At 41.5% G+C, this 27837-nt stretch overlaps 1 protein-coding gene across 4 annotated transcripts in view; it reads right to left on the bottom strand.

Moving 5' to 3' along the window:
• SLC8A3 (solute carrier family 8 member A3) overlaps window positions 1-27837 on the bottom strand; it is a 216064-nt gene that overhangs the window by 13517 nt on the left and 174710 nt on the right. The window contains exons 3-4 of one of the 4 annotated variants that reach the window (XM_072115582.1): window positions 23476-23579; window positions 9419-9436 (exon numbers count right to left, since the gene is read on the bottom strand). The exons of 1 other annotated variant lie outside the window; for it this stretch is intronic. In XM_072115582.1, coding sequence (XP_071971683.1) covers window positions 9419-9436; window positions 23476-23579 — 122 coding nt within the window. The remainder of the gene's footprint in view (window positions 1-9418; window positions 9437-23475; window positions 23580-27837) is intronic. 2 more of the 4 variants (XM_072115581.1, XM_072115584.1) reach the window with 2 other exon arrangements.

The following is a 27837-nucleotide window of genomic DNA, read 5'->3' on the forward strand; positions in this document are numbered from 1 at the left end:
ACCTTGAACCCCAATCATGTGCTCTGAAATTCAAATGTCTGCATATATTTATCCGAACCTCAGACAGTGGGGGTCATTTACTAAGGACCCGAATCATTTTTTTTTTCGTCGGGTTTCCCAACTGTTTCCGATTTGCACCGAATTGCCCCGGGTTTTTGGCACACGTGATCGGGTTGTGGCGCATCGGCGCAGGTATGCACATGGCGGAAATCGGGCGGCGCGGCCGTCGGAAAACCGGATTCAGAAAAACCGCGGAATTTTTTTAAAAAAATGTGCCGCTTGACAAGTGCTTACCTGCACCCTGCAATGGATCGTGAACTGGACATCGTGCGCACTACCTTAGTGAATCGCCAGAAGACCCGAATCCTCGACTGAGAACGCGCCGCTGGATCGCGACAGGACCGGGTAAGTAAAACTGCCCCAGTATCTCTCTGTGGTATGTGGTTTCTGTAGCTCCTATTTAATTCTATGGGAGTTACAGTAATGGTATAGAACTTTGTAAATCATAACCACCCAAGGAAACAAAGGCAGGGCAGTTTTTTTATCCTCATCATTAAGCAGAAGATAATAATGAACCATTGGTTTACTATTGTCGCAAATTGTTGAAAATGTGACTGCTTCCATGTATCGGGACTTCCATATATTAGGACTTCAATAAATACCACAAAGTTTTGCTACTGAATGTTTGATGCTGGATATGTTCTAAATAACCCCCATTTCTCTATAACTATCCGAACCCCGAAATTTTTTCCCCAAAAAATTTCAGAAAAGCAAGCACATCAGTTATCACCCGCAAAAAATTAAGTGATTGCATACGTTTCCACGAATGTCGGAAACAGGAGGGGATAAATCTCTCTAAATGGGTTAAGTGCTTCTTATTTCCCAGCAACATTAAAGTTTTTTACTCCTTTTTAATTAAGATTCCAAACATTATCAAAGAAATATTCAATGTTATGTCAAGATTCGAGATATCAGACGATGATAGGACTTGTCAGGCACAAGGCGCGCTCATGGGTAAATTAAGAATTTTTTTTAGAACTCACCAATTTTTAAAGGGAACCTACCACCACAAATCTACCTATAAAGGTAGATCGGGTGGTAGGGGGATCAATGGGACGTGAGGATAGCCTCACGTCCCATGCGCAGAACAGAAGGCCCGCGCCTGTGCAGCCTCGGCTTCGGAGCAGTGACCGCACAGGCGCGGGCCTGCTGTTCTGCGCATGCGCAGACGGCAGCTTCGTCGGACAAGGGCGCGCAGCTACGAGGAGCTGCGCACCGAAGATGGTGAGTAGGAGGGGAAAAGAGGCTACCAGGGCGTGGAGTAGCTGCGCCATGTAACCTCAGATGTGGCTACTCCACGCCCCAGTTGCCGCATAACAAAATTTGCATACAAGTCTGATAAAAGTTACTAAAAAAGTGCGGGGACGTGAGGATTAGCCCTTAAAAGGGCTATTTTCACGTCCCATTGATCCACCTACCACCCGATCTACCTTTATAGGTAGATTTGTGGTGGTAGGTTCCCTTTAAAGAAGTGTCAAGTGCAATGCTGCTCCAATGATGTTATTATAGGAGAACAGAACATTTAGCAAATTCCGACAGCGACATTTCATCATCTCCTTTGACCAGAGCTCTAACGTCTAAATTGCAGCCCTGTAAACAGCTAATCCCCTTTGAGGTTTCGTCAAAATTACTGTTATCCAAGATCTTTAAAAACCTTTCAATGTTTTTTTTTATCTTGGCTTCAATCATCCAGGTCAGGTGAATGTTGTTGGTCAGGTCAAGACAAAGGCGACTGGATTTTCTTTTTGAGGTTTTATTATTCCTTCGATTTGCCTTATTAAAGTGGTTGGATAATAAGTTCTTAGAAACTCTGATGTAGTGTTCAGAGGGGGGGGGGGGGGTGTTGGGAATTAAAGGAAATTTACCATAAAAATCATGCATGGATAAACCAGGGACACTTAGGGTGTGTTCACACATGGCATTAACGCATGCATTTTCAAGCGCATCACAACAGCCGAGAAGAGATTTCCATAGCTGTTAACACTGTGTTTACAAACTGTATGCGTTAACACTAAGTTATCAGATGTGTTAATGCATGTGATTTTTAACACCATGCATTAACATTGCGTTAATCCATACATTTTACAAATACAATGTTAACAGCTATGTAATCAGGTAAATCCTCTCTTCTCAGTAATGCGTTTTGAAACACATGTGTTAATGACGCGTGTGAATGTATTCATAGATCCAGTCACAGTGACTGTGGTAATGTTCTAATATTTGTTATCAATGGACTCCTTCCTTCTAAAATCATCTTTAAATATTATGCTGATGAGTCACAAAGGCTCTGGGGGTGTTACCAGAGCCCCTCTATGCTGCAGCTCCACAGGCTGTTACACTGTGCAGGAGATCTTTCCCCCACCCACTGTCTGCTGAAACATCCTCTGCTGAGATTACATCAGGCAGTAGGGAGGAAAGTGCTAAGAGCAGGGTCGGCTCCAGGAATCAGTAGGCCCCTGAACGCAGAGCCTCAGTGGGCCCCTTTGAAGTGAACTCACATGGTGGCATTAAAAATTCAGAAACTACTGTTCCCTAAAAAATTCCCTAGTTTATCATACCAAACAGCCCCCTTATGGTAATTTTGTATAAAGTCTCTATGGATTAAATAGATAACCCCCCCCCCCTCACTCACCCCCTGGATTAATAATATAATAATAATTATTACACATATATATAGCGCACACAGATTACACAGCGCTGCACAGAGCTTCCCGAATTCTTCATGTACAGCCTTATGTGGGCCCCCCAGCAGCGCTGGGCCCCGGCACTTACCCAAATATGCACAGTGTTGGCCTTGACTGAGGGAGCAGGGAGTAGGGGGTGGCAGTGTAATATCCTGTGAAGCTGCAGCACAATCATTAGCATAATTGATTTTATGAGGAAGGAGGCTATGAAAAAAATATATAAAAGGATTACCACAGTCACGGTGCCTGGATCTATCATGATTTTGATGGTAGATGTCCTTTTACTAGTAGTTTCCCTTGGTGGACATAGTATATGGAGCTGGATGCTGAACCCTCTGTACACTGTGTATAGGTAGCGTGAGCGAAATACCCGGGAATGGCTAGTACTCAGAGTACAGTGCAGTCGTCTTCTCCCCCCCCCCCCTTCTCGTCACACATTGCACTTCAAATTAGCAGAAAAATTTGGATGATATCTTTTATGTTTAGTTATGAAAAAAATTGAATTTTTTCAATTCTTCATTTTCTAAGTTCTACATTTTCTGCTTATAGTCATAGCACCCACACAACATCATAACTAACATATCCCACATGTCTGCTTTATATCGGCGTGGGCTTTTTATGCATCCTCTCTCTTTTTTTCTAGGTTGTTAGGAGGTTCACAATTTCGGGTCCAATTTTTTAAAATTTTTGTGAAAATGAGCAGAACCCATATTTAGAGGCACCTGTTCAGCTTGAAGTGACTTTGAGAGGCCTCACAGTAGAACCCTGTAAATTATGCCCTTTTAGAAACTACACCCCTTAATGTAAGAAAAATCAACTATAAGAAATTTGTTAACCCTTTAGGCATTTTACGGAGGTTAAAACAAAAGGGAGGTGGAATTTACAAACAGTAATTTTTTTTCGACAATACATTAAATTTGGCCAAAAATTAAACGGTCACAATGTATTAAATGATAAAAAGCTCCACAAAGTTTAATACCCAATTTCCTCTGAGTATGAGGACCCCCCCATACTTGTTGGTATTGCTGTATGGGCACACGGCCGGGCATAGAACAGTAGAAGCACAATTCAGAGCAGATTTGCATTGTCACATTTTACAGGCTATAAAATTGTATTTTTTTGTAATTTTGTAATTTTTCGTTTATAGAACTTTTTTAGGGCTTGTTTTTTTGTGGGGCAAGCTGTAATTTTTATTGTTATCATGTCGAGTTAAATGTTACTTTTTTTGTATCTTTCTTTTTATTGTTTTGATAAAGAATAACATGTAACAAATCATACAATACATGTATTACAATGATTACATATGAAAGCTTATTGTATCTGATTACCAGTGTACAAATAGGTTTCAAGCAATACATGTCTTATCCTGTTTTTATGATGTCAAATGTGAAAATATCATTATTTTTGTGAGTTTTTTTATGACGTTCACCTTATGGGTTCAGTGACAATTTTATTTTGTTGTACGGGATGTGACAGAGGTGGTGATATCCAATACGTATTTTTTTGGTGATTTTCACTGTTTTTATGTTGTATTTGATTCTTATATGTGATTATATGGACTTTTCTTTTTTTTATTTTTTTTTTTATTTGTACTTTTTGATTTTTAAAGGACATCTACCACCAGGATGAAAGAGTGTATGCAAATGAGTCTGATGGGCTCTAGGCTCCATTAACAGATGCCCTTTAAACATTTTTTGACTGTTTTATTTTGTCCCAGGGTGATCACTTGATGACTTGTCCACTGTAATATACTACAATACTAATGTATTGCAGCATATTACATAGTCAGTGTATGAATTCTGCATAGGCTGACAACAGCACGATCCTAACCGGCTTCTATAAAGGCAGCCCTGGGGTCCTTCATCAGACCTCAGAGCTGCCATAACAACTATCGGCACTTCCGTGCCCTACATGGCCTTATTATGCCCTATAGATGCCACAGTCACCACGACCGCGGCGTCTATAGGGTTAAACAGCCGAAATCGTGATGTAATTATATGTTCTCTTTAATGACTCCGTTAATAACTTTCCTGGTTTTATTTTTATCTACAGTACTTTTTGACTTCTCTACCTTGTTCACTAAGACATTGGTGAGGACAGGCCACCCAGGCATGTGCTTGGTATATGGTCATCACATAATCCCCCCCCGATTTGTCTTAAATTTCTCATAAAATTATCACCAGGGTTTTTAAAAAAAGAAAGGGTCCGGCATGTACAGTAGTTATGTTTTCGTCTGTGAAAGTATATTTTCCGTGTGTCAATATTGCCTGTGACATACCACGCTCTATATGTGGAGTGCAGAATATCCCGATTCCCGGTAGGAAAGTATTTGATCTATCCTACTTATAGATGGAAATGGGTGACTGTACCATAATACAATGACATTCGACTATGAAAATAAACCCTTCTCAACACGACCTTCTCGCCAGCAGCGATACATCATCCGATAATCATGTGATTTATTAAATTGGAGTAGAATGGAAAAATGTCCCCGTAGTCAGTGGGGAACAGTAATAGTGTCATGAGAAGCCATCATTTCCCATGTGTCATGCTGATACATCTGCAAATTGTCTGCCGCACATGTATCCAAACCTCTGGTTTAAATGATAATGAAGGAGCCTTGATTTTCAGCGCAATTTAACTTGTGTAAACCCTGCATATTTTGTGTCTTAGAGGTTAATAGAAAATTGGAAATCTGGAAATTAGTTGGACAACATTGCTTGACAGTGTGTTAGGGTACAATCAGATTTTGGGTTTGGCTCTGTGAAATGTTGCATTAACACATTCTGGGGCTCATTTACTAAGGGTCCTGGTCCGCACTATCGTCGCAATACCCGATGATTTCCAATGTGCGACAAATTTTGAAGGGGTTTTTGGCGCACGTGATCGGATTGTGGCACATTGGCGCCGTTTTTTTACGCGACACAAAGAGGAGATTCGGACAACGATCCGATGGATTCGGACAACGCACAGGATTTAACATTCAAAATTGTGTCGCAAGTCATGCACTTACATGCACCGGGAAGAAGATGGTGAACTCTGTCGGACCTGAGCAGGAAAGCGACAAATGCAGGAAATTGGAAGCACGATCTTAGTGAATCGCGGCAGCTCCGGATCCTCGTTGGACAACGCACCTCGGGGATCGCGATGGGACGGGTAAGTAAATGTGCCCCTCTGAGTTTACTAAAACTAAAGTTAAAACATAAAGGAAATCTACCAATCAGGTACACACGATTTAAAAAAAAAAATGTGGATGTCACAATGGTGGCCCGGAGCTCCTTCAGTTCCTAATTATGCACGCCTACTGCGTGCTATCATATCTACCCATTCCCATCCCCCTCTCCAAGAGCCAGTGACGTAATTAGTAATTAGTCTCATGAGGAAGAGCCGGTGTATGCAGGAGACTTCCGAAGAGCTGGGTTTAGGGTTTTTAACATATATGGCCCAGGGGAGAGCGCATACCTACCCTCTCCATAACTTCCCCTCAGAGCATCAACACTGTGCTTACCCTCTACATCCGGCAACTGCTGCTGAGCAGCAACGCCATTGAGGGTGAGTATATTTGTAACCTCCCCCCCCCCCTCCCACAGCTGCCAAATATGTATAAAAACTCCTCAACCTAGACACCCCCTTACAAACAGACACTGGGGGAAATTTATTAAGATTAGTGTTTTGCAAGCCAGTATTAATTTCCCCCTCGGCCAGCGCATTGCAGCTCGTAGCAGGGAGTTATTTCTGTTTAGACCGGACCTGGCAGAGATTTTAGCTACAACGTTTTCTGGTGGAGTAAATACGGCAGGATTGGATGTGCACACCCATCCACCTACCTCCTGTCCAAACCAATGTGGCTTGTGAGGCAGAAAAGCCTTTAAACATGTAAATGCCTTGCCAACCAGAAAAATGGTGGACACGGCGTCATAAATTCTTCCTACGGTCATCAGCTTTAACAGCCTCTTAATATAGGGTATGAAATGTTTACTTTTTTATGTGAAATCTCACCTATGTACCTATTTAAAAACAAAACACCTCCAAAGACGTATGCAAATGAGCTGAGAAGAGTCACTTTTGTCTGAGAGTCTTTTAGGAGCAGATTTGGGGATGGGGGGAGTAGACACCCCTATCTTGGCCTCTGTACAGCTAAAACCATGGTTCTGTGTCCAGGGTTGGCTCCAGATTTCAGTAGGCTCCTGGGCAACAGAGCCTCAGTGGGCTGCTTTGCTGTTAAGTAATGTGGTGGTAATTAAAAATTCTGAAACTAAAACAGTCTCCTGTTCCCTTAGTTTATCATACCAAACAACCCCCTCATGGTTATTTTATATGAGCCCCCCTCACACAATATGGATTCATTAGGTACAGCCCCTTCACCCCAATGGATTCCTTACGTACAGCCTTATATGGCCCCCCCCAGAAGTTCTGGGCCCCGGCACTTGCCCAGGTATGCCAAGTGCTGGCACCAGAACTGTCTGTAGCTATTGTAACAATGAGAATTTCACCTTTAAAACAGCATCAGGATTTTGGTTCTGCGAAAACTGGAGATACAGGCAGTTAAAGACATAGTTGGGAATTTGAGCTTAAGGTACAGATCCAATTTCTGCACTGTGAAGCCAAGGTGTACTGGGACCTTTGGGTGGTTTAGTGTCCCACATGACCCTGACAGGTTCCATTTAACTGCCTGTATCTGGTATAGAAGCTAAGATAGGAAGAAGAAGAAGCGCTTTTTTTTTACAGCCTCTAAGAGTGACTCTTCTCAGCTCATTTGCAGATGACTATGGAGAAGAGTAAATGGGCAAGATTTAACATAAAAGAGGCAATTCTTGTGAGAACATTTCATACCCTGTTAGTTTGGTGAGTTAATAGCTGTTGACAGGTTCCCTTTAACCTCTCCAGAGTCCTGTGGGACCAAATCTTTGTAATATGCGGTTTGGATACAACTTTATACTGTGACACGAGAGAAGAGAGGTGTAAATAAGACATGTGGTAATTTGGTATCTGAAGATCTTCTACACATTCATGATGTGATGCGGACACCCCCAGAGCTGCAGCTGTCAGACATTTGTCCCGATATAACTGCGTGTAGTCGCCTCATTCCTGACTGCCGCATCATCCGCTAGAAAACTGCAGTTTTAAGAATTTCAATTAATTATCGCACAGTCAGATAGACGTCTCTTCTTGTTCATGCCTGATGCACCCGGTTACTGATCTAAACAGGACCCACATGTCACAAATAAATACTGCACACATGTCCTAGGAGAAAACAAGGAATTAATTGGCAGCAACTCTGGCCAAGGAAATTTGATCTGAAATTCTACAACCCAGTAAATTCGGGATTTAGATTTTAATTTGGCAGTTGTGCAGAATTCTGGAACGATGAATCGTAGCTGGAAATGCATCAGCTCTGTCATGTTACTGTGCGGAAAGAAGAAAAGACCCTGGCAAATTGTTTTTGGAAATATAAATGCATAAATATATAAATATTTTCTTGTTGGCAGATTTACTTACCTGGTCCATTCGCGATCCAGCGGCGCGTTCTCTGCAGTGGATTCGGGTCCACGTTCGGCCACGCCCCCCGATTTCCGTCGCGTGAATGCCAGCGCCGATGCGCCACAATCCGATCACGTGCGCCAAAATCCTGGGGCAATTCAGGGGAAATCGGCGCAAATCGGAAATATTTGGGTAACACGTCAGGAAAACGCGAATCGGGCCCTTAGTAAATGACCCCCAATCTGTGCAGCTTCTGCTCTATAACATGCGGCATACACACAGGACATTGGGGGTCATTTACTAATGGCCCGATTCGTGTTTTCCCGACGTGTTACCCGAATATTTCCGATTTGCGCCAATTTTCCTTGTATTGATTTTGGTGCACGTGATCGGATTGTGGCGCATCGGCGCTGGCATGCACGCGACGGAAATCGGGGGGCGTGGCTGAACGTGGACCCGAATCCACCGCAGAGAACGCGCCGCTGGATCGCGAATGGCCAGGTAAGTAAATCTGCCCCGCTGTGCATAGTGTCCTATCTGCAAACTATGAAACAGGAAAATATTTATATATATATGCATTTATATTTCCAAAAACAATTTGCCGGTGAACTTCAGTACATTTCGGCGGGCCTCGGGGAACTTCAGCGCAGCAGTGCCACCTGGTGGACGTCGGAGGAACTACCTTGAATCCCGGCCGGACCCGAATCCACCACAGAGAACGCGCTGCTGGATCGCGAATGGACCGGGTAAGTAAATCTGCCCCATTATGTACAGTCTGCTCAGCTCCTCCTGCTGTATAACATGCTGCCTGCAGATAGGACACTATGTACAATCTGTTCAGCCCCTCCTGCTCTATAACATGCTGCCTATAGATAGGACACTATGTACAATCTGCTCAGTTCCTCTATATCTATAACCTGTTGAAGATTTCTTTTGATTTGCAGTGTGATAGGTTTAGAAACGAGAGGCAGTGCATGATGGAGGTCAACACAAGTCACTTTGCATTACCGGCGGCTGGTTATATTATAAGTAACTAAACTTGGCAGGTAAATTTAGGATTGCACATACATCATATTACTGAAATAGATATATTACATTTCCAAAATTTCTCATAATTTGTGGCATACATAGTTTACTGTATACAGTAATAATAGAGCAGACCATAGACCAGACTCAGAAAGACGTGAGCTTACCTTGATTCAACAGTAAAGCTTTAAAGACAAAGAATAAAAATGGGAGAGAAACGAAAAATTAAAATGAGATCAAATGTCAATGCAAAACAATGTAGAAGAATAAACACAAAATGCAAAGATGAGGTAAAGCAAGGGTAAGAAAGGGGTTAATGACTGAGAAAATTGTGAATAGTTGGAATCGCCATTGACCTGTAATGTTTCCGCTGGCTTCATGCATAACAGTAATGTATCACATGGGCAAATTAAAATTTTCAAAACCACAAACAATTTAACGAATTTCTGCAGTTTCAATGCAGTGAATTTTCTGTGCTTTACATTTTTTTAACAGTTGCCATGAAACCCCCCTGCCAAGAACTATAGTTAAAAACTGCGGCAATGCGTAGTGAAATCCATGCCACCACTGTGTGTGAACCTGGCATTAAAGGGACACTGTCACCAGAATTTACCGCATAAAACCCCAAGGTGAAATTTTGCCCATTTACCTATAAAAAAAATCTCCCCCAAAGGCATGTGACGATGAACAGAGAAGAGTCATGTTTGCCTAAGATGAGTCAAGTTTAGATGCTGGGGGTGGAATGTCACCACTATCTTTGTTTCTTTCGTACTTTGTAGAATCATGCTGGTGACATATTAAAGATAAGAATCATGATCAGACTTGCGGTTCTGGGGGCTAAAGGTTTTATTATGTTTTAATAATTTAACCCTTCACGTCCGCTCAACCCAAATATAAATTGGCCAGTCGTGAAGGGGTGTATGGAGAGGGCTCACAGACCAAGCCCTCTCAATATGTGGTTGGTGTCAGCTGTATTACAGCTGACTGCTGCCGGGAACTGCTGTGGCTGGTACTGGCACCCGATTGCGGCAGTTAACCTGTTAACCTTGTCTGCTGCTAGGCGCCTCCATGACATCATCAGAGCGCGCAATAACAGCCTATTAAAGGCTCCCATAGCTGTCATTAGTATTTCTGTATTACAGTTTGTTAGTTGCAGTATATTGTATAAGTGATCAGACCCCCCAGGGTTTAAGTACCTTTAGAGTCGCTGAAATAATAGTAAAAAAAATATAAAAAAAATAAAAGAAAACGAAAAATTCTAAATCACCCCCATTCTCTGGAACGCATATAAAGATAAGCAAATAAATAAGTGAAATCATACATGTTAGGTATTGCCGTGTCCCAAAATGTGCGATCTATTAAAATATAAAAACAAATATTCTCACCAATTAACCCAGAATTAACAGAATATAGCGGCGAAATGTCTGAATCAACACTATTTCGCCATTTACCTCCAATAAAAATTTTGATAAAAAGTGATGAAAAGGTTGTACAGATTTCAAAATGGTACAATTGAAAACCTCATCCCATCCCAAAAACAATGACCCCTCACACCGCTGCACTGAACTATGAAAAAATAATGTCAGAATCTTGCGATGGAAGCTATTTTTTAAAATACAAGTTTCTGAAATGTTTCTAAAGCTTAACTATAACATAATTATATACATTTAGCATTTTTGTCATCATACTGATCCAAAGTAAAACGGAGAGGCGTCATTTCAGCGAATCTTGGAAAGACGTAAAAATAAAGCCTATCAGAATATGGCGCAACTGTGTTTTTTTTGCCAATGCCACCACATTTTGAATTTTTTTCAAGCTTCCCAGTTCATGGCACAGAATATTAATTGGTACCACTAGGAAACGGAATTTGTCCTGCATATAACAAGCCCTCACATAGCTTCATAAACTTTGTGGAAGGAAAGGAGTAAAAAAACTAAACGCAAAATACAAAAAAAAAGGTCTTGAAGGGTTTAAGAAAAATATAAATTTCACTGAGAAAAAGGTTTTCTGTAGAGACCAAACTTCAAGCTTTTAGCGGGACCAGCAAACTTATTTATTGATGCAGATAAGTGAACTATACAACCTTTTTTTATAATCAAATATATATGGATGGTGAAATGGTGAAATTCGGACATAAAGGCAAACGATGCTCATATTTTGATAGATTTTGACATTTTGGGATGCAGGTATATCTATTTATTGTTACATGAGATCTAGGGAAAAGAGGAGATTTTTCATTATCTTTCTTTACATTATTTTTCACTTGTTTTATAGGAAACCTTGGGTGCTTGTACCCTAGGCCAGGGGTTGTGATTAGTGATAAGTGGACCTATCAGTATTCTAGTTGGGTAATTTTGGTCAAACCCAGATCAAAAGTCTAGGTTTGTTGACCCAGACCCAAATTTGTGTTAATCCTTTAAATCGGTGCCAGAAAGGAAAAATTAAAATCAGATCAAATGTCAATGAGGAACAATGAAATACAATTGTATTGCAGGATATTGCAGGAGATATCAGAACTAGTGATGAGCCAATCCCAGGTTTATACACAATATTCTGGGTTCAGGTCCACAGACTTGAACTTGCAGTGAGAAGTCTGGGTTCGGTTCACCCAACCCACATGTAAAATACCCGCAATCAGTGTTGGTACTGATCGTGGGTGTTATCCTTTACTGTGGGAGAGGCGCTGCCATATTGGCTGAGATCATCTCTACCCATGATACGGAGAAACAAAATAAAAAGTGGCAGCATGTATGCGCCGCTGATGATTACATGCTGTGGGTGGCTTAGCCATGAGTGTTATGTGTGGGGTGTGAACACAACCCAGACTTCTGACTGAAGTCCAGGTTTGTTTTCTGTGGACCTGAATCCGCAATGTTCGGTATGAACCCAAACACTGTGGTTCGGGCCTACTCATCCCTACTTCTGGAAACATGCAGCCTTCCTCCTGTCTCATCACAGAATTTGTAAGAGGATCAATCATAGTACATGATGACGGCAATTCATATAGTTGTGAGGGATGACCAGCGTTCATGACTCACTGGTTTCTGATGGTCTTGGTTATCACTCAATAGCAGAATACCTCTGCCTGTGCTGTATCTAGGCAACAGGTGCTGAGTAAAATGAACACATTTTTGTTTTGCAAATCAGCTGTCAGAATTATAGATTGGGGCTGCCGCACATTATCTCCAAACACTTTTTCATATCCCGTTATGTGCCTCTTAATATCCGCCTAACCCTGCCCTCTTTATCCAGTAATCTACATTATTGCCCTATGGGGCACATTTACTTACCCATCCCTTTGCGATCCCCGCTGTGTGTTGTCCGACGAGGATTCGGGTCTGCCGTGATTCACTAAGATCGTGCGTCCAATTTCCTGCATGTGTCGCTTCCCCGCTGTGGTTCGCCGGAGTTCACCTCCTTCCCAGTGTATGTGAGTGCTGATCTTGCGACACAATTTGGTTTTTAAATTCCGCGGTTTGTCCGAATCAGTCAGGTTGTCCGACGGCCACGCCCCCGATTGTGACACATGCAAGGCCGACCCTAAAGGTGCCGCTATGTGTCAGGTGACTACCCTCTTTCTTTACCAGTTTTCTGGCGTAGAAGCAGTGAAATATTCACACATTCTTGTGTAGTGCAAAAATTTGGGATTACATTAGCGACTACGTCACCTCCACATCATGTGGAGGTCGGTGGAGAGGACGGGCAAGGGGCGTTCCCACCGTTTGCCTGTGTTATCTGGAAAAACGGGTGAATTTTTGTTTGCTGATCTTTACGCAAAAGTATACCAAGTCGGGCGTTTTGCCCAGTGCCCACACCGCGTGTGTGGGGGTGGGGGGCGTTCGTGTCCGCAATCATACGATAATTCTCCCAAAAATTGTCCATACACGTTCAATGACATAGAACACACATATTTACAGGGAAAAAAACATTTTTGTAATCAACTACACATATATGTTAAACACACCCAACCTATTTCTATATGATAGTAGTATGATTTTCCTGTACATCCTATGAATTTGTCAGTTCAGTTCCCCACGTGCCTATGCACAGAGGTGTGTCTGCATGTAGGAGTATGAATGGGAATCCGAGCAGGCCACTTGGTTTAGGAATAAGCTCAAACCCTTATGGTGGTGGCACACGTGGCATTTTGAACCCATTTTTAGGCCGTTTTTAAGCAGTCCGTTAAAAAACTGATGCGTTTTTTAACGGACTGCTTAAAAACAGCCTAAAAACTGGTTCAAAACGCCACGTCTGCCACCACACTTAAGAGGGGTCCTCATGGGATTATATTCATCCCTCAAATTACCTCAGATATAGTTTAGGCATGAAAATTTAGCATAAATACTGCTATAATCGGTAGCCAATTGTCACCTGTCACCAGGAATATCTTATTTACCCACATTTGTCATTGTTAGGTCACATGTCCAGGATTTAGGAATAAATATTCCTCTGTCCAGTTCTCCCTGACCTGTTTTATTAAAGAAATCCTTAAGAAAGAAATAAAGTGAATTTATGAGTATGTATTCGTGTTTGAGCTAATGACTAAGCTTAATTTGTTACACGATCTGATTTTATGGTGAATTTTGAAATGTTTTTTTTTACAAAGATCTATTTTTGGGTAAGGTGAAGGTCGTTGCCAAAATATTTCATCCACCTAAAATTAGTCTGTAGTTATTTATTCCCTTGTCCTTAAGGTTTTGTCATACTGTATGACTTATGATTCCATGTGGCGACCACATTGGGTTGCGCACTGGCACAGATGCTTGGGTAGTGGACACCCAGGGATCTTAAATTGATCACCCATTTTAAGGTGATTTGTTTTTTGTTTTTTTAACAACCACAGTTACTCCAATATCTCACAGATCTGTAAAGCCATCTAACACTATAATGCTGTCGATGTAAATGTGTGGCTATAAGAAAAGCCAGAATGTGACAAGGTTCAGCAGACTTGTGAACGCTTCCCCCCAAAAAAATCTGAAACAAGGCCAAATAACTATGTAAATCTATAATAATGGATTTCCTGCAGCCTATTTATAATTCACACCTCAGCTGGTAGTGAGAATATAAATCAGTAGACACTGTACGTAGCGATATCGCAGATTTTTAACACTTGCAAATACAGTATCAGCTTCTACTTTGTAAGTCCCCATGTCAAAAAGTGTCACTGGAGAACATGAGTAGGGAGAGTCACACGCCATGTAAATAAACATGGACATGGGAGCAGTGCTGGATTAAGCCTTCGGCTGATCCCGACAACGATGCGTCCCGCATATATAATGCTGTGAATAGGGACGTGGCTGTCCACGGCTGGCCAGAAGCTGAATCCAGTGCTGCGGCCATGTTTGTTTACATGGCGCACGGACCGGAGAGACAGCAGCGCAGAAGGGCGCCCGATGGTAAGTACATCTTTATTTTTTTTAAGCAGCCCCCTCCCCGCAATCTTTTGTTTTTTTTAATAAGTCTTGGACAACCCCTTTAACAATCATATGCTCTTTTGCATACATCTAGCCTAAGAAATTTGTGACCGATTTAGATGTTGGTCATTTATAAGATGAACATGAACCTGAAGGTCAATTGCCCCTAATTTATATGCCTTTTCCTCCCCTCACTGAATTAAAATTTTTATTAAAGGGGTTTTCCACTTCCAGCAAATAACTGACATTGTTTCTGTAATGAAACATTTTCCAATATACTTTCTGTATCAATTCCTCATGGTTTTCTAGATCTCTGCTTGCTGGCCTTTTATAGAAAGCTTCTACGCTTACTTCCAGTGGATGGAAATCTGTCCATGGTTATATGAGACCTTTTTTTTCTACAGACAGTAAGCAGAGCCATCTGATACTAACGGCTCCTACACCTGTGTGACCATGGTCAAACCCCTATCCACTGGAAATAAACAATAAAGCTTCCCATTTTACGACTGCAAGCAAAAATCTAGAAAACAGCGAGGAATTGATACAGAAAGTATATTGAAAAATTGTAAAACTTTTCATTACACAAACCATATCAATTATTTGCTGAAAGCGGACAACAAGGACAACTAGTCTTATGAAAAATGGGGGAGATTTGTCAGAATTGTCTGGGAGCAGAACTGTTCTAGTTCATGGCAACCAATCGGAGCTCAGCTTTCATTTTCCCACAGTTGTTGAAAATATAAAAGCTGAGCTCTGATTGGTTTCCATGGGCAACTAGAACAGTTTTACCTCAGACCCTTATGATAAATCTCCCGCCTATATAATAATTTAAATCTAGTTTTTAGATAGAACTGTAGACTGAGAATAAAATTCAGAGTGAAACATGCAAAGATCCCTAAGAGAATGTGTGGAATAGACGATAAACAAAAGTGACATCTAAATCACGACCTCGGCAGCGGACGACAAAATGTCAGAATGACACATAAAAATCCTAATGCAATGTAAGAGCACCTGTAACAAGAGGGCAGCACGATGTGGAAAGCGGCTGCAAGGCAAGATGGCTGCTCTGTGGTGCCTAGATGAGGGCCAGCTTTATGTCAGTGTCTATTAGTATGAAGACCTAAGAGGAGTAATCTCCTTAGCGGAGCACAGTGTTAGACAAATCTCATATTCCAGCAGTTCTTTGGCTTGGAAAATTGAACGGATAAAAGTGCTGTATTTCTATTTATCATCTAATTGTATTTGCAGGTACAGAACATCTTAATATAGCAGACAATGGCTCAGATTGTGGGAGCCAGATGTCTCCTCCGTTTTTAGACAGCAGAAAAAAAACCTCTAGCGATGCTGAGGAAGACTATTCCTGGTATAATGATAATGTCTCATATAATAGGCAGCACGGTGGCTGAGTGAGTAGCACTACAGCCTTGCAGCGCTGGGGTCCTGGGTTCAAATCCCACCCGGGTCAACATCTGCAAAGAGTTTGTATGTTCTCTCCGTGTTTGCTTGGTTTTCCTCTGGGTCCTTTCTTTCCGTGTTTGCATGGGTTTCCTCCGGGTCCTCCGGTTTCCTCCCACACTTCTAAACATACTGGTAGGTTGTTTAGATTGTGAGCCCTATGGGGACAGGGACCAATTTGACATGCTTTGTGCAATGCTGCATAATCTGTGTGCGCTATATAAAAGAAGGAATTATTATTATTATATAATAACATAAAGGATCCATAACGGAGGTGCGTATCTTCATGGAGAGCCTTGCATACACATGTCAGGTTTCTGGAGGACTTTGTGGGTGACAAGAGAACAGGATAATTTCACGGAGACGAGGGGATACAAACAAGTGTGGGGGGACATGTGTCATAATACAGCGAGCTGCAGGGAGAGATGGAACAAAAGCCGTGTCACCGCTAGAACACTGACACACCGCTAATGATCATCCTTGAACTTGAGGAAGTTGCGTTATTGTAGACTGAAGTTAAGAAAAGTTCATACGCGCCCTGGAGGGTTCGCTGGAGTCTCCTGATGAATCTATATCAGAAAATATCTACTAGTTGTAAAAGAAAAATATAGTCACATACTTAAAGGACACGTGTAATACTTGAAAAATAAAGTATATGGAAATGGACCGGAAGTATCTATTGGATCGAGAATAAGGTGTGCCAAAATATGATAAAACACGTATCTCACTTCCTAATGTCGTGTGCTTCATACTTGCATTAGTCGCTTCTCCTGGGTTGTTAAATGGCTACAACTGCATTAAAGGTATTGGCCAATTTTCAATAAATCTGTTCAATTAGACAAATCTCTGCATGTACCTATGCCTTTGCCTCCTTTGAGAGCTTTAGCCTTTCCCTGCTCGCACCATGTTGCCCTCTGCATATATACACATCTTCCTCTTTCTGCTCCAGCTCATCCTCATGTTGTCTCGCTCTGTGTCTCTCTTTTCACTGTTTGTCCTGACTGACTGGGGAGAGCTGGATGAGTGATTACTTCCCTGCTGCAGCTCCTCCTATTCATCAGAGCTCAAACATGTTAACTAAGATTCACAAAGAGTTTGCAGACAGCAATAAAGTAAGTATCAGGGATGCTGAATCACTTGATGGACATTCAGGGATTATAATTAAGACAGTAAAGGCACATGAATATCTTATGTAAAAGAGTGTCCAACCCCTTAAACCACAGATATTTATCACAGTCACTCAAAAAGGTGACATGAAGAACTACTACAAAAAAAATGTAACACAATTGGTTACGTTTTGGGGCCGGTTCTTTTTTCCATTTGGTGCTTTGTTTAAGGGGCTTTCAAAGACTGAAAATTATTGAGCTATTCTATTTCATATTTGGAATTGCACTTGAATTGCATTTCAAAACACAATTCAAACACAGTGAGGAGTAGTTACTCTCAAACGTAGATGTGATCAGACCTAATTACTTGCGATTGGAAACTAGCTACACAAATTTTCCTAATAAACAAAATGTTGCTAGTTCTCAAACACAAGCAATTACCATATATACTTGAGTATAAGCCTAGTTTTTCAGCACAAAAAATGTGCTGAAAACCCAAACTCAGCTTATACTCGAGTGAAAAAATATAGGTTTTACCAGTTTTTTGTGGTAAAATCAGGGGCCTCGGCTTATACTTGGGTCGGCTTATACTCGAGTATATACGGTAAGTCTAAATGCATCTTCATTCATAAAGGTCTTAAATTTTGAGCACAACACAACTCAAGGACATCGTGTGAACACAGCCTTAGGATAGGTCGTTGAAATTGAGTTTTTGGGTGACGATGAGCTGTATTAGCTCATCAGAATATGGTAACTGAAGAGAATATGGAGGAGACTTGATTTGTATAATATATAATATACAACTATATATAATATATAATATGCACCCTCTGCCAAATTAAATTAGCAAACCTTACATTTTATGTTATTCAGTAATATTTTATTTCTAATCGCTTAATTATCACGCTGTATCAATTCAAATTTGTATTCTGGTGTCATTTTAAAGAAGAACCTGCCCTTCAATTGACGGTGTCTCCCGCTGTGGCCTAAACGGAACTATCCATTGTTAAAGTTACAGTTGGTAGTCTAATTTTCTTTTATAGCTCCCACTCCCAACAATAACTTTAACAGTGGATATTTTCATGTCTGTGGAACCTAGAAACACAATCCTTATGCAGTAGTAAAGGAGATATTTTGGAGAGTTATTATGTTTCTGAAGATTATGAATTAGAATTTTTATTCATGGATAAAAATATGATATCCACTGAAAATAAGCCGCAATTCATTTCTTGCAGCAAAAAATAATATAAGACCCTGTCTTATTTTTGGAGAAACACGGGAGTCACATGAAGATACTATTGCTTTATAACGGGGAGAATGCTTCTTATAATCTTACCACCCGGCAGACACTAGAGGGAGCCGGACACTTTGGAAGTGACTCTTAACAATGACCCTGCATGTGTTAGGACTGTAAAACACTTGCCTTATATTAACTGAATAAATCAGATGCCGCATGTAATGAAAGAAAAGGAAATAAGAGCAGGGAGCTGAAGAAATTTCTCTCAACGTGCTGGGTCTCCCTCTTTCTGGGAGGATATTTTCAGCCTAGAAGCCCCAGGGATTTCAGGGAATACAAAAAGATGCATTTTCTATAAATCAGGAAAGCATGCAGCTCTATACATGCAGCCAGCATGACGGATCCATCAGGAAAGGGGGCTCCCGCTGAGCCTGCCGTCCAGAGGAGACAAGTGTATTTTCATTGACTACATCATTAATTCTATTTAGTACCTATAGTATAATGAGTATATCCATAGCTGGAACTATGTGCTGATAAGCGGTTACTTATGCTTATGCTACAAACTCTAGTTGATTTGCAGATTTAGAAGCCCATCACATAGACACTTCTAATAGAAATATACATTTTATTCCTCTCATTTTTGTCACATGGAAGCAAAATTGTATTCTGCAAAGAAACTGCACTTCCATGTACTCTCTGCTCAATAACTAAAAGACCTATAACTCACTGCTCAATAACTATAGGCCCTAGTACTATCTGCTCAATAACTAAAAGCCCCCCCCCCCAAAAAAAAAAACAACCAAAAAAAAACTAAAAGTCCAATAACTCACTGCTTAATAACTACAGGTCCTAGTACTCTGAGATCATAAGCTAAGTGTATATGTGATGTGTATATACTCTGGGTCTATATGCTATATGTGTGTAAATGGTACTGTATGTATGTGTGTGTATGTGATGTGTGTATATGCTGTCTGTTGTGTTTGTGTATATTAAGTGTATACACTGTATATAGTGTTTATGTACTGTATGTGTGTGTATATGGTGTAAGGTGCGTATAGACTGTATTTGTGTGATTCTATACTGAATGTATATGGTACTGTATGTGTGTATATATGGTGTGTGCATATGTGATTTGTTTATGATGTATATGTATGTGGTGTATGGTGTGTACATACTGTGTATGTCTATATATGGTACTGTATGTATGTGTGTATATGTGGTATGTGTGTGTATATGGTGTAAGGTGGGGAGATTTATTTATTAATTTGAATGAATCACACCTCCGGTGCGCTGGCCAGTGGAGGGGGTGTGTATGGGGCGTTCCCACCCAGTACCTGCTTTCTTTTGAAAAACCAGCAAACTTTCATTCACTGTTTTTTTGCAAAACTACGCCAGGTCCGACACCAAATACTGAGCCTCTTGATGTATCCGGCACAACAAGGGGGATAAGGCTGCTATCATAGGCTGGCGCAGGAGTGTATGATAAATCTCCCCCTATGTGTGTGTGTTTATATACTGTGGGGCACATTTACTTACCCGGTCCGTTCGCGATCCAGCGGCGCGTTCTCTGCGCTGGATTCGGGTCCGGCCGGGATTCATCAAGGCAGTTCCTCCGACGTCCACCAGGTGGCGGTGCTGCGCTGAAGTCCGCTGGAATGCCTCGAAATACACCGGCCTATCCAGGATGAAGGTGAGTGAAATTTTCGCGACACAATTTTTTTTTAAATGCGGCGGTTTTTCCGAATACGTCGGGTTTTCGTTCGGCCACGCCCCCCGATTTCCGTCGCGTGCATGCCGGCGCCGATGCGCCACAATCCGATCACGTGCGCAAAAAACCCGGGGCGATTCAGGTACAATCGGCGCAAATCGGAAATATTCGGGTAACACGTCGGGAAAACGCGAATCGGGCCCTAAGTAAATGACCCCCTGTATGTCTATATATGATACTGTATGAGTGTGTGTGTATATACTGTATGTATGTGTTAAGCTGTATCTGTGTATATGGTGTTAATACTGTATACTTTTGCATTTATAGTGTGTATAGGGAACTGTATGTGCACTATGATGTATACATACTACATGTGTGTATTTGATGTGTATATACTGTACGCCGATGTACACTAATCCCCTCGCATTCATATAGGTATACAGTGGGATACGTCTGTGCCATACGTTGTGAGGACACGTCGGAATCCTCCTGATGTGTCCTTACAACGTATGGCAATTAACATTATGTGAACTCTGCCTTACTACTGCCAGTTCTGGTGTTTGTCAGTTGTTCTGTGCTTCTCTTCATACATCTATTCCCAATAAACATAAGCTTCCAAGTGTGAAACACAATTAAGGAGCATGTTACAATGGAAGCATGCCTAAACTTGTTTATAATCTATCATGGAGGCAGCACTCGGGTGATTTGGATAGACCTGCAAGGCATTTCTTGGAAAACTTGCAATAATTAATTCATTTAATGGACCTTGAAAAACTGTCGAAAAACTGTCGATAATTTCTTGGAACTATAAAGCTGCTGACTGATTTGACAGGACAGAATGTTAATTTATGAAAAATCTTTACAATTTTGACTGACACCTAATCATTTTTTACAGTTTCCCAAGATGATGGAGCTTTGTAGACACTTCTCCCATCACAGTTCATTGCTCTTGGTTGTAGGTTTCATAAGGTACAGAATCTAACCATAGTTTTGGCTTACAGTCTAGGCCGTTGTGGCGAACCTATGGCACGGGTGCCAGAGGTGGCACTCAGAGCCCATTCTGTGGGCACCCAGGCCTTCACCCCAGCACAAAATTTGCTAGACGTGACTCAAGGTTTTCTCCTGCGGTCCAAAGCTATTTTAAAGCAACTCCTTCTTGGATGCACCTACCTACCTAGTGAGAAGGTATGGACAGAGATCGATTATGCTTGGAGCTCCTGCTCTGGGTCCTCTGATTCTTCCTCTTCAGGGGACCCTGGAAGGAAGCTACAATCCACATTTTCTTTCTATTGTATTGGTGTCCTCAGAATGCCAATACAATTAAGACTTATGATACAGTTGAGATCAGTAGGTTATTGCTTAAATTGTCATCTTGGTAATTTGCAACATAAAAGTAGGTTTTGGTTGTAGTTTGGGCACTCTGTGTCTAAAAGGTTCGCCATCACTGGTCTAGGGGTTGTCCAGGATATCTAATTAGTGCCCGTGGGTAGTCTAAAATAGGAAAGAATAAATACATACCTCTTCCTGTTCCCCTCAGCCTCTTTTGGTGAGGTCGCATAGACAGCGTGCACCCTCTACAGCATGCCGCTGTGTGAACACTGCCAATGTGATGTCACCACTGATACTTTGTATGCCAACAGGGGATGGAGGTGACCTGAACAATCATGCTGGACCAGTGCACAGTATTCATATTGTTTCTGTACACCACCCAAAAATTCTTGCCGACCAAGCTGAACAAATTTCTATTGAATGGAGAAGTAACCTCTCTGGCACAATTCAGGATAAACATTACTTTCGGACTGGAACAGTCACTGATGCCCTATTCTCAGCCTTTACAGTTTACAAGACATCACTCCATAATTTTGGTTGGTGGTATTGTCTGTTATTTTAGCGTATGCTCCGAGACACAGTCATTACCAAATGTCCAAAGCTGTTGTTGCGGCACTCCATGAGAAGTGGTACCCCCTTTAGTCAACTGGTTGGGGAGGGTGACTACAGTCAGTCCCCTCTCCATCTACTATGATCTGTTCTTAAAATAAGTCATCACTATTGTAGTTCTAAAAACCCTTTTAATGAGCAAATTTAATAAAAAAAATGTAATAATGGATAAAATAAGGTTACTAAGTGAAACCTAAAAGAGTTGCAAGAAAACGCTTTAAGCACTTGTACACTTCTTCAAATGAGGAAATTTAGAATTTCATGTCATCCATTAAAGTATATATAAGTGAGGTTTCCTCTTGGGAACAGCATATATTTCCCATGGGGACATCAAATTAGCTCTCCTAAAGAGTCCTCATTCTGGAGGACAAAAAGATCAACTTTCATGCTATCTTTAGGTATCTTATGAAAACTTTACCATCATCATCGTACATAGACTTATACTATAATTACTAGATAGTAACTTTTGTCCTCCTAGGAGGGAGCTTACTACAGATTCCCTTTTCCAGGGAGCATTGACCAGCCCATAAAACTATCTAGGCTAGGTCAACTGGACGTTCCCACAAAACATTAGTATTGATGAACAATAGCTTTTATGAACCCTACATGGTGAAAAAACAACAACTTATAATTGCCTCAGTCTCAACCTTCGATCCAGCGTGGCACCCTTCCGTTTCCACCAGTCTATGGAGGCTGTAGAGGGAACATGCTGTCAGTGTGATGTCCCCACTGAGCTTTAGTATACTAACAGAGGCTGGGAGTGATGGGAGACTTCCGGTAAGACCAAAGACAAGGACCGAGGTAAGTTATTTGTTATTTTACACCAACTTGGGACCATTACAAAATGTCCAATTACAGACAACCCCTTTAAGTCATCTGTTACTATTTCATCCTATATTTTGAAAAGCAGAAAGAATAAGCAATTGCAATCGCACAATTGATCTTACATTCACGTCTACCCATTCCAATTCCGTACAGATATTCCATAATTGAAACAGACATCTTTCAGGGTAAAGTAAACCAGAGAGCATAAAAAGCAACTACACAGCGTCGGAAAGCCATGCAGCAAATTTTCTCACTGATGTGATTTGTTGTGCAGTAAAATGGTTACAGCATAGATGAATAGGAAAGGATCTGCATACATTAATTGGATTAAAAGAAGATGATGCCAAAGAAAGCGAGAAGGAACGAAATGAGCTAAGGTGTAGATGACCGAAAAATGGTGAGAGCGGGAATACACAGGAGAGGAAGATGGGATTGTTTGATTGAGGTAACATAAAAAAGAAGGTGGAGAGGGAGAGATAAAAGAAAATAAAATTGGTTATTGGTTTATTTTTAGGTGGGGGTGGTAGTAACTGGCTCACACCTGATATTCCGCGTTTCATCCATTTCGGTTCACCAAGAGCAATGAAGAAACTTTCTTGCCTTTCGTATTCCTCCTCATCTATTATTTTTACCCTTATCGTTTTCCTGTTGGGACATAAGAGAAAGAATGGTATATAGAGGAACAGTATAAGAGCTTTTCTCCCTAAACTACTAAGAAAATGCATTGGCAACCTTTGACCCTTCAGCTTTTGGACAATGGGGCCAAGAGCCACAGTTTACCAAACTCTGCATCTAGACATTGTGGATGACTGAACAAACCAAGACATTTCCACATATTTATAGAGTCATCTTCTGCTTGATGTAGCTGGTCTATCTGTAGCAGTATGATTGTACGTATTGTCCAGGCATTCTCTCCTGCCCTATCCGGTATGAAAGATACTACTGCACGCAGGGCAGTGGCCGAGGCAGCCATCTGATGCCCTTCTGACCCATGAACATGACTTTGTTCAGTAACTTTCCCACGCAGCAAATAGCTGAATCTACCTGAAAACACCTTCATCCAAATTATTACTGGCACAAAAGTTCATAAAAAATATAGGAGTGGAATACAGAAGACAATGATAACCCTTATTCATATAAAATGGATCAGAAGTATGATGTGTAGGAACAATCAGTTGCTAGCTTACACATTATAGATGTATGTGGGCGATTCCCTAGACAGGAGGAACATCGCTACAGATTCTAATATCTATATAATATAGCACAACACATCACCGACACAAGACTCCATCAGACGCCAATGACAATTGCTGTTTATTTCACAAGTAATTCAGCACTTCTTCAATATAGACTTGCATGATATGTCTGCCAGTTCCTGCATCTCAGAGAAGATGTTTTATCTGGATCTTCTATTGACTTAAACAATGTAACCAGACATACAGGACCTCTTCTCTTCAGGAGCCATTAGTAGTGTCAAGGTAGGTATGAGCTGTCGGAACTTATTGAGACAATAACGACAATAAGACCTGCATTCCCTTTCCTGTCTGCAAGGCTACTTGTTAAGACAAAGGAGTAAAAGTGAGCAGAAATAAATTATTATAAGGTGCTTTATATCGACTCTCCACCAGGAGCGAATAAACATGACAAAGCCACATTAAGGACCTTACACAACATCACAGAGAGTCCTTCCGTGTCCATATTGCAGAGCCATAAGTGCTTCACGTTCCCCCATAATAAGTTATAGTCTCTACGAAAATTAAGAGTAACGTAAGAGTATTATGTAGAATATATTTAAATATTTTTTTTACACAAATGCCTATAAAAAAAAGCCCCAATGGTATATTAGATAAATCAGCCGTTCTATAAATCTATAGATCTACCAATCTATATTAGATTGGTATATGAGATAAAATGTATATAGTGGTAAGGATAAAGGTTTTTTCTAATCAGATATGTATTGTTAAATACTCTCATAGAGCATCGCCATACAGAAGCAGTGATGTTATTACATTCTTTATAGCACCAAGCCAAACATATTCATAGAAACATCAGTGGTTGTAGGTTTCTGTGATGTGGGCACAAAGTTGTTCAGCCTAGAAAAATTGGCAAAAAGTTTAGGTTCAAAAAAATTAGTTAAAAAATGAAGCCACCTCCACAATCCAACATCTCTTCATTTCTTCAGCGCTTCCATTTTAATTTTCAATGAGTCCCTATTGATCTCCTATTTCCTGGCGATATCTCAACTGGCAAATGATTGGCCGAGCCTTTGCTCTCTGCCGTTTCCATTACATCCAAACAGGATTAAGCGAAGGTCCTAATAAGCATCAGTAGATGAAATGGCTTTATACTGTGGTTGCTTAGAACCAAAACCAGAATCTTGGGTTTGAATCTAATAAGGGAAACAACATCACATAGTCTTTATATTTTCCTGTGGGTAGGTAGGAGGCCATGTAACAGGTGTTGCATTGGAGCTGAGAGACTTATTTTTCTGTATGTTTTTAAAGGGATTGTGCAAGATCAATACAATGAAGAGGTCACAATACTCAGATGTTCTCTTAAACTGCTACCAAGCTCACCTCAATACATAGTACAGTAGCTGTTCTTGCTAGTGCAAGCATCATTCATGTGTAAGGGACTGAATAAATTATGTGACCACAAAACAAGACATTATTGAACTGTGTTACAAAGCTTACAGAGATACAGTACTTGAGATTTCTCCAAATAATTTTTAATATCCAGGCCTGTGGCCAGAACAAGTGGGCATCCTCTACACCTAGAGGAGAGGTGAGTCTACCATATCCATAGACAGGGGGCATCCACTACACCTAGAGGAGAAGTGGATCTACCATCACCATAGACAGGGGACATCCTCTACACCTAGAGGAGAGGGGGTTGTACCATCACCATAGACAGGGGCATCCTCTACATCTAGAGGAGAGGTGGGTCTACCATCACCATAGACAGAGGGCATCCTCTACACCTAGAGAAAGAGGAGGTTCTACCATCACCATAGACAGGGGGCATCCTCTACACCTAGAGGAGAGGAAGTTCTACCATCACCATAGACAGAGGGCATCCTCTACACCTAGAGGAGAGGGGGTTCTACCATCACCATAGACATGGGCATCCTCTACACCTAGAGGAGAGGTGGTTCTACCATCACCGTAGACAGGGGACATCCTCTACACCTAGAGGAGAGGCAGTTCTACCATCACCATAGACAGGGGCTTCCTCTACACCTAGAGGAGAGGAGGTTCTACCATCACCATAGACAGGGGACATCCTCTACACCTAGAGGAGAGGAGGTTCTACCATCACCATAGACAGAGGGCATCCTCTACACCTAGAGGAGAGGGGGTTCTACCATCACCATAGACATGGGCATCCTCTACACCTAGAGGAGAGGTGGTTCTACCATCACCGTAGACAGGGGACATCCTCTACACCTAGAGGAGAGGCAGTTCTACCATCACCATAGACAGGGGCTTCCTCTACACCTAGAGGAGAGGAGGTTCTACCATCACCATAGACAGGGGACATCCTCTACACCTAGAGGAGAAGCGGTTCTACCATCTCCACAGACAGGGACATCCTCTACACCTAGAGGAGAGGCGATTCTACCATCACCATAGACAGGAGGCATCCTCTACACCTAGAGGAGAGGGGGTTCTACCATCACCATAGACAGAGGGCATCCTCTACACCTAGAGGAGAGGAGGTTCTACCATCACCATAGACAGGGGGCATCCTCTACACCTAGAGGAGAGGAGGTTCTACCATCACCATAGACAGGGGCATCCTCTACACCTAGAGGAGAGGTGGTTCTACCATCACCATAGACAGGGGACATCCTCTACACCTAGAGGAGAGGCAGTTCTACCATCACCATAGACAGGGGGCATCCTCTACACCTAGAGGAGAGGCGGTTCTACCATCACCATAGACAGGGGGCATCCTCTACACCAGGGGTCTCAAACTCAATTTACCTGGGGGCCGTTGGAGGTAGATTCTGGGTAAGGCTGGGCCGCATCAAGTTTTCCACACAAAATGCGCTTACAAAATATCATTATTCAGATTCAAATGTCACGGCGTCTCCCAGTGCAAGGAAAGCCCCAAGCTGGGAGACGTGTTTTCTCTATGAACGCGTCCTGTGTACCGATGGGGGTCCCAAGCTCCTACCGCACTGAGCCCAGTCAGGGACACTCCATTCCCCCCCCCCCCCCCCCCCCGGTACTTGCCTCCCCGTGTCCCTCCCATTGAAGAAGATGAAGTCGCCGCTCTGACCTGCACCAAGTGCGTTCAGAGCGGCGACTTCATCTTCTTCAAGTACCGGAGGGAAGGGGATTAACCGGTTACGGGCCCTTTCCTGTTTTTTCATGTCCATTTTTCACTCCCCACCTTCAAAAAACTATAACTTTTTTATTTTTACACGTAAAGAGCTGTGTGATGGATTGTTTTCTGCGTAACAAATTGCACTTCATAGTGATGGTATTAAATATTCCATGTCATGTACTCGGAAGCGGGAAAAAAATTCCAAATGCAATGAAAATGCATTTGCGCCATTTTCTTGTGGGCTTGGATATTACGTCTTTCACTGAGCGCCCCAAATGACATGTCTACTTTATTTTTTGGGTCGGTACGATTAAGGGGATACCAAATTTGTATAGGTTTTATAATGTTTTCATACATTTACAAAAATTAAAACCTACTGTACAAAAATATTTTTTTTTATTTTGCCAAATTCTGGCGCTAATAACTTTTTCATACTTTGGTGTACGGAGCTGTGGGTGGTGTCATTTTTTGCGAAATTTGATAATATGTTCAATGATATCATTTTTAGGACTGTACAACCTTTTGATCACTTTTTATAGATTTTTTTATATTTTTCAGAATGGCAAAAAAG

Source organism: Engystomops pustulosus, chromosome 7 (assembly GCF_040894005.1).
Source record: "Engystomops pustulosus chromosome 7, aEngPut4.maternal, whole genome shotgun sequence".
Taxonomy (NCBI): Eukaryota; Metazoa; Chordata; class Amphibia; order Anura; family Leptodactylidae; genus Engystomops; species Engystomops pustulosus.